General features: G+C 49.4%; 1 protein-coding gene across 1 annotated transcript in view; it reads right to left on the bottom strand.

Moving 5' to 3' along the window:
* The window catches only part of LOC307180219 (uncharacterized protein), a gene marked incomplete at both ends in the record, with an annotated part of 33,903 nt that extends 20,201 nt beyond the window's left edge, over positions 1–13,702 (bottom strand). The window contains 5 exons of the mRNA XM_079910329.1: positions 450–598; positions 5,878–6,070; positions 8,311–9,408; positions 13,189–13,352; positions 13,589–13,702. Of these exons, the coding sequence (XP_079766455.1) occupies positions 450–598; positions 5,878–6,070; positions 8,311–9,408; positions 13,189–13,352; positions 13,589–13,702 (1,718 nt within the window). The remainder of the gene's footprint in view (positions 1–449; positions 599–5,877; positions 6,071–8,310; positions 9,409–13,188; positions 13,353–13,588) is intronic.
* Between the last annotated feature and the right edge of the window lie 1,354 nt (positions 13,703–15,056).

Below are 15,056 nucleotides of genomic sequence, written 5' to 3'. Positions count from 1 at the left end.
CTGAGACCATCTCCAGAGGAGATTAGGGGGCACCACGGCCTGCCAGCTCCTCCCGGAGGCTCCTCTCCTGAGTTTGGGAGCCATGAGGTAGCCCTCATTTCCCTTCGTCACTAGAGGGGAATTTAGGTCACTCAACATCTGTCTACCTTGCTAGGGCCTCCTAGAGCTGAGAGCAGGGGCGCTGCTCACTGTGGCCCGCTTTGGGGGTCGAGGTCTGCTCACTAGCACTCAGGGCCCTCATCTAGGACTTAGACCTTCTCCATTTGTAGAATCAGCGCTACTCTCACAGACCAAGGCCTTCTGCCTGAGACATCCTAGGCCGAATTCAGCCCGATAGCTCTGCTGGGGCTTCCAAGAACAAGATGGCAGGGGTGGGATGCAGGTGGGTCACCTTTGTTATGGGGGGAGGGGGGAGGGAAGGTCCCTTCAGGCTACATTCAGGTCCTCACCGTGGCTCCGGACGAGTCCCGAAAACCCACGCTCGGACGAACAAACACCGCGGCTCCCGGTCGGGCTCCTCGCTTCCGAAGCGGAAGTCGGGGCGAGCCGCATCCGGCGCAGCGTGGGGTCTCCGAGGGCTGACGGCAGGGGCGGGACTCTGCGGGTACGCCCAATGGTCAGGGGTCAGCGGTCCCTGCATCCTGCCGGTGCCGTCTATCAGAGCCTGGAACCCCCCGCTATGGTCCCGAGTCCTCCAGCCTCCGAACCAAGCCCTCACCTCCCCGAGGCCCTAGCTGGGGGAAGTCAGGGCGCTGAAATTCATAGAGCAAGCCAGCAGGTTAGAAACTCAGATGTTACAGTCTTGAGTCCAAGGTCTGTATAGCAGGGCAGGCATACTGGAAACTCAGGCAGGGTTTCTGTGTTGCAGTCTTTTTTTTTTTTTTTAATATTTATATATTTATTTTGGCTGCGCCGGGTCCACGTTGTGGCATGCGGGATCTTTAGTCGCGGCATGGGAACTCTTAGTTGCAGCATGCATGTGGGATCTAGTTCCCTGACCAGGGATCGAACCGGGGCCCCTGGAATTGGGAGCACGGAGTCTTAGCCACTGGACCACCAGGGAAGTCCCTGTGTTGCAGTCTTGAGGCTGAATTCCTTCAGGAAACCTCAGTCTTTGTTCTTGGGGCCCTCAACTGATTGCACGAGGCCCAGTCACACTATGGGTGGCAATCTGCTTTACTCAAAGCCTACAGATGTAACTATTAATCGCATCTAAAAAATAACTTCACAGTGGACATCTAGACTGATAACTGACTAAACAGCACAGCCTAGCTAAGATGGTGTACAAAATTAAGAGGTGGGAATGATAGGGAGGAATCTAGACTTGGAAATATGATGCTGCCACTAACTGGGACAAAGAATACAGGAAGAGGACGAATGAGGTTGGGAAAAAAAATCATGTGTTTATCTTTTTTCACATTGAGTTTGAGATATCCTTGAATCAGTCATCGTTGGATTTATGTTTAAAGCTTTGTGGGTAGGTCAGGGCTTGGGATAATAGACCTGGAAGTTAGCAGCAGATAGTTTGCAGTTAGAACTGGAGGAGTGGATGAAGTTACCTGGGGATAGATGTGGGGAGAAAAAAATAGTGGACCGGATATGGTAACTTGGGGAGCACCAGTTCCCCAAGGGGTGACGGAAAAGAAGTCCATTGAGGAGGCAGAGAAAAAACAGATTGAGAGGCAGAAGAACCAGGACAGGGCAGTGTCTTAAAAACTGCAGCAGACAGTGCTGTGCTCGCCAAACCCAATTCTATATTCCTTCTTCTCAGGCACATGGAAAACTCCATTTTTCAGACCCCTTGAGGCTAACCGAGGATTTATGACTGGTTTCAGCCAATGAAATGGGAGAAGAAGTGATGGGTTTGGCTGAATGAAAGAACAGCCCTTTAGAGACTCTCTGCCCACTCTCCCCTGCCTCAGTGAATAGGTAAGCCCCAGAGAAAACCTCCAAATGCCCCTCCCTCCCCCATAACCATTGAACATGTAGTGTGGTTGAGAAATAAACCTTTGTTGTGGTAAAACACTGAGATTTCAGGATTAATTTGACACTCTAACATAACCTAGCTTATCTTGACTAATACAGAAGCCAAGGCAGTAGAATATTTTGCAAAGGAGAGAACAGTCACAACAGTCTCACATGCATCAGTGTTCCAGAACAGAGACCCTTCCATGGATTCCCAAATGTGGAATAATTAAGCCAATAAGTCCAAACAATTTAGGGGGTCTCTCAATCATAACAGTCTGACAGGGAACCTGCATTGTCTTTTGGCTTTAGCAAACAAATGTGCTCATCAGATCAGTAAAATGTAGAGTTAACTTGAATTGGACATTGACATCACAACACATATACACATTTCAGTGTACTAGTCTTGTGGTTTGGCTTGAAATCTTGAGGTGATGACATAAATTCTGATTGAATTATCTTTGCCTTAGTTCTCCATTTATGTTTTGCAAAAAGGGTGGTCTCAATATTTCCCCTTAGTACAAGAGACCCCAATTTATAAACAACTTTATCCTATATATTCAGTTACGAGGTTGATTGTTTAGCGTTCTGGGTGCCCTTTCCCAAGTGGAAAGAAATGATAAAGGATGATTAGCTTCCCAGGCCATATCCCACCACCTACAGTGCAGCCAGACTAGAAATGCATATTATTCCAGGACATAATTATGACTTATGTTATTGATTCTAATCAATGAGAAGCAAACTAAATGTCATTTTACATAAGGCACAACAATAGAGTCAAGCAGGAAGCTGTGCCAGATATATATGCATTATACTTGAAAAAGGAGAATTCCAAATTCCAAAAGTACATTGATGTAAAATAAAGGAGGTCCAACTGGCCTAAATGCACACATCTAATCATAGATTCCACATATTTGTATAAATAAAAATGAAATCTCTGATGAGACTAGTAATTATGACATAAAATGTTCCAGCTACAAAACATTAAGCTAAAAAAAATCACTTAAAAACTATAAAATATACATGAAAACAATGCTTTGATTAGGCAGCATTTCCAACGTATTCTGGTCCTTCTTCCACATATTACTCTCAAATGAGATCATCACAATTTCTTTTCTTCTCAGATTTATAGAAATTACATTAAGAGGTATCCTTGGATACCAAAGAATCCTTAAATCTCACTTAGTCCAAGATGTGGTCAAAGCTGAGTTCCTCAGTTCTTCACTGCTTAGCTATTTACTAATGATAAAACATAAAATCTCTCTCTTTTGAATTACCTCATTTATCCTATACAAATGGGGAGTGAAGTATTAAGGCTAATAAGTTTTTCTGATAACCATGGCTTGTATTTAAACATTAATACTTTTTATTGACCTAATTAATATTAATGGAAATCATCCGATAGTGCTTTAGGGACTACAGATGTGACAGATTCCCTCTCAGAGGTTAGTATTTCTACATTGTAGTTTTTAAGTGTTAAGGTTATCTATAGGGCCCATATTCTTCCTGTATTAAATGTCAATTAATCCTTCAATGAAAACTCAGCAAAATGCTTTGATAATAAAATAATAGATAACACATATATAACGCTTATGAATTCGTGGGCACCGTGCTGAATGCCCTACACTTAATTCTCAAAATAATCTTATAGTTAGGTATTATTATCATCACAATTTTACAGACAAGAAAAGAGGCACAAAGAGGTTACGGAATTTACCCAAGATTACACAACTAGTAAATGGTAGCGCTGGGATTGAAAGACCAGGTGTCTGGTTCCAGAATCTCACGCTCTTACGTACTACATATCGCCTTTCTAGATGGTGCGAGATAAACGTGCTCCAGAACTATGTTGAAACTCATGAACTATCAGGAACTTATCCTCTGATATAAAATTTCTCTTTATCAACCCACCAGCTGGAGAGAGAATAGTCTATAGGTAATCTTTTTGTTTTCATTCTGTAGGAGAAATAATCATGCGTCACTTCACTCTTCTTTTGTAAATTATTTGCTTATTTTTCCCATTTTAAAGGCTTCCCTAACGTCTGTAATTAGAATTTCCCATGCCTTTTGAAGTTTATTTTTCTTAACCTTAAAAATATTTTTAGGAATAGTATGTGCTCCCTGTGGAAGACAAAGAACATAAAAAATTAAAATATGAACTGCTAGCCCTTAATGTACTTATTAGTAAACTTCCACTGCCCAATGTAGAGCCACAAAACGTAGCATCCTAACACAACAACTGTTTGTTCTCACAGATCTACAGGTTGGCTGAGGGGCTCTACTTCACGCTGTAGCTTAGGACCAGAGGGCTGGCTGGGACCTTTTCTAATGGTGATGACAGTTTTAAAACGTGAGGTGGGTCTTACAAGCTGTCACAGAAAGATCTTGCATTCACTTCCATTAAGTTACAAGAGCAAGTCACAGAACTATATGTACACTGTGCCCGTGTTTTTAAAAATTCAACATATTTTTGTACCACATCTATGTACAAAGAAGCCTCAAATCAGCTTTAGAATGACACACACCAGACAGTTAATTGTGGTTACTTTTGAAAAGGGGGCTGAATTTTCGAGCAATGTTGTAAGGGGGGAGATTGTGATTTATGTGTGTAAGAAGTTTTTATAAGAAGAATATATATGCTATGATTAGCTCTGTCATTAAAACATTTAAATGAGCCTAAGAGTAGAAATAGTAGTTGTGTATCACTCGGATTAAGTAACTGCTAACTGACGCAACAGAGAAGACCTGATATCTGAATGACTTAACACAACAAAAGTCTGTTTCTTGTGCACATAAAATCTGATGAAGGTTGGCAGAGGCTCACCGCTCACAGATGACTCCGAGATCCCGGCTATGTACGTCGCGTGGCTCCACACCTCAACACGGGCTCTCTCTGTTTGCTGCTGAATGGAAGAGAAAGCACAGAGGTGCCGTACTGACTCCCTCGTGCCTTGGTCTGGAGGTGACCCTTCCTAATTACAAGTGGACTGGGAATATAGTCTCCCCAGGAACCCAAGGAGAGCAAGACAGGATGTGGATGAGGTTTGCAGTCTCCCATAAACTGGTGTATAGTATGTGGTCAATAAAGAGCAACTACTGCAATTGCTTATGACAACAACCCTCTTAGTTAGTTGGAGGAGTTTCTGAGAAGGCCAAATTTACCTTGAAATTCACCAAGTTTTTCTTGTGCATACTATGTAAGACATGTTTTCAAATACAGGATTCCCTCTAATTTCCAAAAGTACCCTGTACATCTCAGCAGAGAGGGCTTTCACCAATACCTTTCTGCATTGCCAATTGCAATAACCTGTGTAACCTCAGTAGGCTGGGAATTTTCTCCTAACTTTTGGTTGCATGGTCAAAATCATAGCCACCCATCACCTGACTGACATACCTGAACACCCGAACAGGTGCCATTAAGCATATTGAACAAACAGCATGGGACCGATACAGACAAGGACTACTGGGAGGATGGTGAATTACTTTTCCTTGTTATTCAAAGCTAGCATGTCTGCCAAAGAACCATTTTCCACCTCCGAGAAGGACTCCAAGATGGGTTTTTAGGAATTCAGCCTCAGCAGATGTTTGTTTACACAGTGATTTCCTTGGTCCCTCCTCCTTTACCACTTAGGAAGAAGGCTTTGGTTTTGGACCCCTTAATTAAGTTCACTCATCAGTGTATGGATTCAGTGGCCAGATTCAAAGAAGACACTTCATTAAAATCCTACTGCAAATATCACGTTGTTTCAAACAAGGCCTCCCTAGCCTTGGGGTTATAAGCCAAGGCCCTGTAGAGTCCATACCAAATCAGAGTCTCGTCACCAGCACGCTTGCAAACACTGAGAATGTGGTGGAGGCACCCAGTGGGGATGAGGAGGTGTGTAAACGTCACTGTCTGAAGTGAACAGATACATGGAAAGGGCAGCTGCTGTCCCAGGGGTCCACGGTGACGAACGGGATCTGCGGGGAGTCGGGATGCTCCGAGTCAGGGGAGGGCAGGGCATATGGGCTGTCCGTTCCTCCGGGAGCTGAGTGCAGCCTCCAGAGGAAGATGCAGAGAAGAGCTGGCCAGCAGGTCAGCTTCCAGTCTGGACACGAGGGCACACTGGGGAAGACCCAGGGGCAGGGCGCTGTGATGCCGCAAAGTGCTGGGACTGGACCCCCGTGCCGGGACCGGGGCAATCAGCTCTCAGGGAAGCCTGCGGCGAGGGGCAGGAGGATCCTAGGTAAATGAAGCCCACAGACAATCCCCAAATGGTGTCTGATTCTCATGTTCACCTTCCTTCTTTAGGCCTGCTTTTAATATTTTGGCTACAAGTTCCTCTTTCTTACTGCCTGAGAGACGTCACGGAGCAGTGAGAGGAGAAATGGATTAAGAGACAGAAGGGCTGCCTCAGGCTGGGAGGAGTGGAACAGTATGGGCTCTGGAGGAATTCAGACCGGGCTGTACTCCCGGTTCTGTCACTTTACCAGTCCGGAGAATACTGCAAGTTCTTTGTCTGCCAAGTGGGTTTGATAAGCCTCATCTTATAGAACTGTCGGAACATATGTGATATATGTAAAGCACCTGGCACAGTGGCTGGCGATGTCTGGGTCTTTCATGCATGGCAGTTATTATGATGCTTATTTTCATACCAGAAGAGACTGGTCTTCTCTGTCCTAGAGATACCCTCATCTCTAGGAATTTTTCATTTTATCCAGGAGATGTCAGAGACTATGCGGGCCTCTAGGACAAAGAAAGCTGAATTAACCAAAGTGCTCCTTAGCAAGTAACCCTGAGTACATTTTCCCTAGCAGAGAATATGTTGTTTCATTTGTGGAGGCGGGGGTTCCACCAGGATGCAAATCAAACCTTATAGAATTTGTGTCAAGGACCAATAATTCCCCTGCCTCCCAAACCCGTCCCCCCAACCGATTTTCATGTGTTTCATCACCACCAAAATCTGGGCCCATTTAGGAGTTCTGCCAGATTACACTCAAGACAAACAAATCTCATATATTAACGCATATATGTGGAATCTAGATAACTGGTACAGTTGAACCTCTTTGCAGGGCAGGAACAGAGATGCAGATACAGAGAACGGACATGTGGACACGGGGGAAGGGGGGGTGGCATGAATTGGGAGATTAGGATTGACCTATGTACACTACCATGTGTCAAATAGACAGCTAGTGGGAACCTGCTGTACAGCACAGGGAGCTCAGCTTGGTGCTCTGTGACGACCTAGATGGGTGGAGGGAAGTCCAGCAGGGAGGGGATATATGTATACGTGTAGATGATTCACTTCGTTGCACAGCAGAAACTAACACAACATTGTAAAGCAATTATACTCCAATTAAAAAAACCCGATAACTAATTAATGGAGCGGGCTGGGGCTCCTCCAGCCCAGGGCACAGAGTGCCAGCCCAGGGGCTTCTCAGCATCCCACCACAAAGGAGACAATCTGCATAAAACACCTGGTTTGTTTGGGCACCGTGTTCACCTGCACCGGGGCAAAAGCACTGGACCCCTGCTCACCATTATCACAGCCTCATCTAGCCCACCACGCAGCCAACTTAAAATTACCTCCCAAGGAGGGATTTGCAAAATAACCAAACCTCAAAGTGTTCTGGCTAAGAGAATTTATACTTCACTGCTCTCATCTGGACTCTCTCCGCACCATCCTCACTGGGTTTTTCCATCACACCACCTTCCTTATATAATAGCTGCTCTTATACTCTCAACATCTACAGGCAAGTGCAGGGTCTTTTTTATCTTAGCATCATCACTACCAGCACAGAACCTTCCAAAGAGCAGATGCTCAATTACAGATGGGAATCAATGAGGCACTGAGTGAGGAATGTAACTTATTACTATCTAATTTTGTCGGCATTCTTGAATAAGCTAAGGACATCTAGGTGTATATCTTTGAATTTTACAAAGAGAAAGACAAAGGTGAATAAGACAAACCAAAATTTGACTAAACTTTACTTTGCTTTCATCCATTTTAAAACCACAGCATTCTTTCACATTTCCGAGAAAATTCCTATTCCAAAGCCATATTATCTCAGTCCAGAACCCCAGAAAGATGCAAGGAGTTTTCACATGGTACTACACGGTACCTAAACTCTTACGCTTAAACCTGATAAACAACAACAAATATGTGATCCATGTCATTTATAAACTTGGATTCTGAATCTAAAGAAACATTCTACTAAAAGAAACATTTGAAAGATACTAGTGTAAAACAGGAACACAAAGAAGATATATATTATGATCTTTCCAGCCCCAGCTTAGCCTCTCACTACTGAAAAGGTTGGCAGCGTTGGTCAAACACAAAGTGAAGAAGCTGCCTCAGACCTCACTAAGGGTGGGAGGAACTGCTAGACATGACATTGGAAGGCGCACTGGCCTTGATACGAGTTAGAGCCCTGGCTGCAGCTCTGGCTTGGGATCGGGCTCTGTCTTCCTCATCTCTCAAAGCGTCTTCATAATGGACTGGAAAGGCACTGGGGACGGTACCAGCGACCCTGGCCACAAACTCCAGGACTTTCATCTTGGTGGTTTCAGCGCGGGCTCTCCGGCCCCACAGGAACTCATAGCGCAGGGGATTGCTGTCGCGCACCTGACGATACACCAGATACTTTTCCTGCACCAGATCTTCTGTGATAAGCTTCCTGGGCTCCCCAAAGATTATGTGACACCTTCCAACATAAACACCCAAACCACTCAGGAATTCCCAGATCTCCTCCGCAGAGGCACGGTCGCCATGCAAGAAGATCACACCGAGGAGAAGCATCAGAAGCCCATTCTTCCGAAACCGCCAGCCACTGCTCCGACACCCATCATCGCTGACATGTAGCTTGCTGCCAAGGGTATAGGAATCACCACCCGGCTTGACTTCCTTCAACTCAAGACCAAAGATCAGCTGAACGCACTCAGCAGCTCTCCTGAGGATCTCAGGGAACTTCCCCTTGTACCTTTTGTTCACAAGCTTCAGCAAGTCTGCCTTTATAATGGGCTCTTCCACTGTATACTTCTCCAGCAGGAATTCTGTCAACATTCCCACCTTCTTGATCAGAGGATCTCTCTGAAAGCTCTCACCAGAGGCTGAGGCGCGGGAGGAACTTTTCCTTGCCTGAACCGGGCCCTTGGCGCGTACATCAGATCCTGGGCCTGAAACCCCTGCAGCACGAGAGCTAGTGGCTGTGGCTCCCTGAGGCTCCTGGCGAGTGCCAGCAGCAGGGGAGCTCGGGGGAGTACCCCGAGAAGGAGAAGAGGGGCACGAAGGCGACTCTTCTCTCTGTGCTGCAGTGGCCTGAGCACCCCCGAGATTCTGGGTCTCCCTCCGGGCCTGGTGGCGCTTCTCGCGGGCACGGAGCTTACTCTTCTGCCCCCGAGGCATGACTATGGGCAGGGACAGCAAGCGGGGGAGTGGGCAGGAGAGCAGGTGATGCTGGAACCTGGAGGAGGGAAGGTGAGAGGGTGTGAGCACCTTCAGCAGGGAGGTCCCACCCTGACTTGAAGAAGGCCGCTCTGCACGTTTCCTTGAGGGCACTGCTCTAGGAACCACTAGGCTCTTTCTTGTTCTTGGTCAGCCTGTCCCCTGAGAACCCAGTGTAAGAAGCGAGAGTGAGTGAGCCTCAGGCTACAGCCTGCCAGCCCTGCCTGTGGCTGACGGCGGTGACCACAGATCCTGGTAGGGTAGGCCCTCTCTGGGTTCCAAGGGTCCCTTTCGTTCACAAACAGGATTGTCACATCGACTCTTGGTAGGGCCGGGACCTCTTTCCTGTGCTGCTCTAAAGGTGACACCTCAAAGCTCCCTGGGGCCCACGAGAAGGAACTGAGTCATGGACACTGTCGGGGTGCACAGCACTGACACTTCTGTGGGAGCTGCTCTGTCCTGAACTTGTTGGTCCTCAACCATTCAGCGTCCTCATCTTGTCGATACCAAGGGTCTGGGACCCCTCCTGCTGCCCCTGGTGCGGCACCTTCAGACGAAGGATCTCGTCTCCCTTAGAAATGATACAAAGAAATGAGGAGCCTCCGCCTGACAACCATGCTCTGGGCCTTCAAGGGCTGAGCAGAGGCCTGGGCAGGACTCTTTATTATGCCTTTGATTCGGTGGAAGGGGGGTGTGCTACCTTCAGTCGTCATTCACAGTCCCCGCTGGGTCTCCTGGGAGGATCTGGGGGCTCCTTTCTCTCTTGACTTGAGGACATTTCCTCACAGTACGGCCCACAGCTCCCTGAGACCGAACAGTGGAAGTGACGATGGCCTTATCTGGCCACAGCGCCCCTAGTCTCCAGAGGCTGAAAGTTGCAGCAGGCAGGCTGAGGCCCTATAACGTGTGGTCCTCCCTCACGGTCCCCATTTCTCACTCAGGGGAGGGTCTACGGTTCCTCCCTCTGCTGACCCATCACACCAAGATGCTGACTTCCCTGTGAGTTCCGAGTGGGGAACTGATGGGCACTTGTGCCTCACATCTGTGCCTGGGGGCGCCTCTAGGAACGACAATGGAGAGGGACTCTGCGCGGTCCCCGCTGGCACGGGGTGGACTTCCCCCCACAGTCCTCAGCATCTTCTCCGTGAGTCCTGGCAAATCCCGGAAATCCTCCCTCCGCTGATCTGAGTTCGCTTGCATTACATTAAGATTCTCACCTTCCTGAGATCCCCAAGATGAAAGAAAGGGTGAGCCACTGCCAGTCACCCCCGTCCATGCCCTCCCTGGGTTGGTAGCAGGGGCTGGACTCCACGGGACCCCACTGTTGCGGCATCGTTGGCCTCTTTCACCCTCACTCAGACGGCATCTACGCTCCTCCCTCAGCCCACCTGAGTCTTCTGGCCTCAGATCAAGGCCCACATCTGCCTGGGTCCCTGGGGCCCGAAGTGAGGGGTGACACATCAGGCTACCTCTACCTGGGGTTTCCCAGGGCTGAGGGGGGTGGGAGTTTGTGGGCCCCCACTGCTTTGGGTGGGTCTGCATCTACATCATCCCTCAGTGTCCTCACCCTGACGCACAGCAGGACTTGGACATCCTCTGTGTCTTGACTTGACGTCTATCCCCTCATACTAAGGCCCCCAACTCCCCGAGACCCGCTAGAAAGAAAATTTTCTTGTCTCTCTAGCTACAACTGTGTGTGGACTTGCAATGCTGACAGGCAGGAAGAGATTCTGTGGCCCTCACTATTGTGGTGTAGGTGGTCCCCTCAATTCTCAGGGTCCTCTCCTTGGTTCCTGGCATTACCTGGAAATCCTCCGGCTGCTCACCTGAGCCCATACTCCCATCAAGGAGGTTCCTCACCTCCCTGCCATGGTCCGGGAAAACGTGAGTGATATTCATCAGGTCACCATGCCTGAGTCTCCCTCCCAGGTCTGAGAGTAGGGATGAGATTCTATGGGGTTCACTTCTTTCTGGGTGGGGCTCCCTCATGTTCACTCAGTGTTACCACCTTGACTCTCGTTAGGAACCAGGCTTCTTCCCTATGTTGAATGAGGCCTCTCCCATTAGACCCAAACCCTGACGTCCCTGAGACCATCCTTGGAGGAACTGAGAGGGCAATTCAGCCTGAGAGCTCTAAACCTGGCTCTCCAGGGTGAAGGCCGATGTCGCACTTTGTGGGGTGTCCTCTGTTCTGGGGGAGTCGGTTGTCTCATTCCTCGCATAGAATTTGTGCCTTGACATCGATCATGGCCTGGGACTCCCCTTCTTCTGCTGAACCGGGAAGCCAGCCCTTAAAGCAAGGCCCTCATCTCCCTCAGACCCCACAGGCAGAAGTTAGGGGGCACCTGAGCCTGCCAGCTCTGCCCTGGGCCTCCCGGGGCTAACGGCAGGGGCGGCATGAGATGCAGCTCTCTCCACTGTGTATGGAGCAGTCTCCATTTCCTCACTCAGGATCTTCACCTTGACTCTGCACCCTGCCTGGGACTTTGCCCTCTGCTGACGTGAGCCCATGACCGTCAGAAAAGGTCCTCATCTTCCTGGGACCTGAGCTTACAGTCAGAGTGAGCCTCATTCTGCCAAAGCTGATCTGGGGCTCGGCTACGCCTGGTAACAGCAAGGGTGGGACTCTCCGACCCCACTGTTCTGGAGTTGGTGGCTCCCTCAGTCCTCATTCAGGACTCTGGCGTCCAGTCCGGGTAGGGTTTGGGATTCCTCCCTCCACTGACCCGAATCTACATGCCTCAGACCGCAGCTCTCACCTCCTTGAGTAGCTAGAAGTTGGGGGCTCCACATCCCGGCTACCTTATCTGGGGACTCCCAGGTCTGAGAGCAGGGCTGCTGATTTGTGCAGTTCCCTGTTTTCACGAGAGGTCTGCTTACTAACACTGATGGTCCTACCTCTGCTTCTTTTAGGGCCAAGTCTCCTCCCTAAGCTTAATGGGGTTGCCTTATCTATCTATCTATCTATCCATCCATCCATCCATCCATCCATCCATCCATCCAACAACCTCTTGTTTTACATTTCACACCCTTTACGCATTTACTTCGTAACTGGTAGTTTGTATCTCTTAATTGTCCTCACCTAATTTCTCTCCTCCCCCCAACCACTTTTGCTCTCTGTATCCATAACTGTTTCTGTTCTGTTGTTTGTTCATTTGTTTTTTCAGCTTCCACGTGTAAGTGAAATCATACAGTATTTGTTTTTCTCTGCCTGACTTATTTCACTTAGCGTACAGAACACCCTCTTGGTCCACGCCCCCGCCCTTTCTTTTTGGCCGCACCATGTGGCATGTGGGATCGTAGTTCCCCCACCAGGGATCGAACGTGCGCCCCCTGCAGTGAAAGCGAGGAGTCTTAACCACTGGACCGCCAGGGAAGTTCTGCCCCCTTTCCATAAAGGCCTTTCTCTACCCGAATGTCCCCTAGCCCCCAACCCCACTTCCCACCCCAGGCAGAAATGAGGGGTTCTCTCAGCCTGAATTACTCTAGGGCATCTCGCGAGTGAAGGCGGGAGGGGGCCCCGTGCAGTCACGCCTTTCGGAAGGAGGGACCCTCGTCAGCTCTGAAGGTCCCACTTTTCACCTGCTGGGGACAAGACTACACCCTTTGCCTAAGAAGCCGGCCCCTCTAGACAAAGGCCCTCCACTCTCTGAGGCCCTCCAGACGGCAACTCCTCTGGCATATACGTCATATCAGGGTCCCACGCTGCTGATGGCAGGCAGGGGCGGGAGGCAGGGTCACCTTTGTTATGGGGGGAGGGGGGAAGGAAGGTCCCTTCAGGCTACATTCAGGTCCTCACCGTGGCTCCGGACGAGTCCTGAAAATCCACGCTCGGACGAACAAACGCCGCGGCTCCCGGTCGGGCTCCTCGCTTCCGAAGCAGAAATCGGGGGGAGCCGCATCTGGCACTGCGTGGGGTCTCCGAGGGCTGACGGCAGGGGCGGGACTCTGCGGGGATGCCCACTGTTTAGGGGTCAACGGTCCCTGCGTCCTGTCGGTGCCGTCTATCAGAGGCCGGGACCCCTCCCTCTACGGTCCCGGGTCCTCCAGCCTCCGAACCAAGCCCTCACCTCCCCGAGGCCCTAGTGGGGGGAAGTCAGGGCGCTGCTCCGACCATCTCTGCCTGACAAGACGGGCGCCACCCTGTGAGCCTCCCTCCTTGGGGGAGAGACCCCCTCATTAGCACTGAGGGTCCTCACCTTGACTCTGGTTATGGCCAAGACGTCCCCCTCTGCAGAACTGGAGTCCGATCCTGCTAGATGAGGCCCTTCCCTCCCTGAGATCACACGGTGTAGTGGAATAAGTGAGGACATGGAAAGGAGACGTGACCCATGAGCCCGCCCCCAGCAAACTGGGGACTGGCGAATAAGCCAGAACTGCAAACAGTCCTGATTGCTTTGAGCCCCCCCCGGCCAACCGGGGGCATGCGAATAAGCCAGAGCTGTGAACAGTCCTGAATGCTTTGAGCCCCCCCCCGCCCCCCCGCGGCAAACCGGGGGCCTGCGAAGAAGCATTGAGTGCTTTGGGCACTGATCCATGAGATGTCCTCAGTATAATCAGAGTGGTGGGAACACAAGGAAATGTCCTTGTGCTACTTCAGTATAATCAAAATAATGGTGGGAACTTTGTGCTGCTTTTGCGCTCAAGGACGAAGCACGGCAGGTTCTCAAGAAAGCCAATTATTGCTTGTATAATTAATAAAAACATAGGTTGCTGCTTTGGCATTTCTGAAACGTTAAGAAAACAAGTCTTAAAGTGTAAACCTAGATAATGCTTTAATAAAAGCTACCACAGCAGGACAGACGGCGCTGTTTTGCCTGAGCGAGCAGCAGCCCTCTACTGCTCTGCTTCGGCACAATTCATCTCGTGTGATGAGCTTACTTTCGGCCCTGTCATAAGATAAACTACAACACACGGGTGGAATGAGGGGATGACTCAGTGGTAGCTCTTCTGGGTCTCCCAGGGCTAAGACCTGTACAGAATTCTATTTGGCCCCCTCTGCTTTTGGGGGTCCCCTCATAACAGCCAGGTAATTTTCTTGACTCTTGTTTAGGCCTGAGTTTTCTCTCTGTAGATCAGTGGCTGTCCCACTAGTCCAGGGTCCTCAACTCCATGAGACTCCTCAGGGAGACTGAGGGGGTTCGTCTACCTCAAACATCTGTCCTGGGCATCCCAGGGCTGACAGCATTCGGGGGATTTGTGGGACTTCTCTGTTCTGGGGTGTGTGGTTCCCTCATTCTCATTCAGAGTCTGGTCAGATACCTGACCAGCCTAGGGACTCCACTGTCTGCTAACTTGAGGCTGCTCGCATCAAATCAAGGTACTCCCGTTCTGGAGACCTCCAGCTGGAAGCCAGGATGAGCCGCATCCAGCCAGGACTGTTCTGGACTTCCAAGGGTTGATGGCCTGAGTCAGACTTTACAGAAAACCCCCTGTTCTGGCTGGGTCCTTCCATCATTCCTCAGTCAGGGTCCCTACCTTCATATCTATCGAAGACTGGGACTCTTTCTGCTTATCTCCTTCCATTGTTTTTAGGCCAAGGCTCTTAAGTCCCTGAGAAGTCTGAAGAATACGTGAGGGCATGCTCAGCCTGACAGCTCTATCTGAGGCTCTCTAAATCCAACAGCAGGTGGAAGCCTGTCTAGGTGTGACTCCCTGTATTCTGGG

The sequence above is a fragment of the Stenella coeruleoalba genome (assembly GCF_951394435.1).
Source record: "Stenella coeruleoalba genome assembly, chromosome: X".
Classification (NCBI taxonomy): domain Eukaryota; kingdom Metazoa; phylum Chordata; class Mammalia; order Artiodactyla; family Delphinidae; genus Stenella; species Stenella coeruleoalba.
Note: the sequence above shows the minus strand (reverse complement) of the source record. Positions and strands in the feature narration are given on the sequence as shown.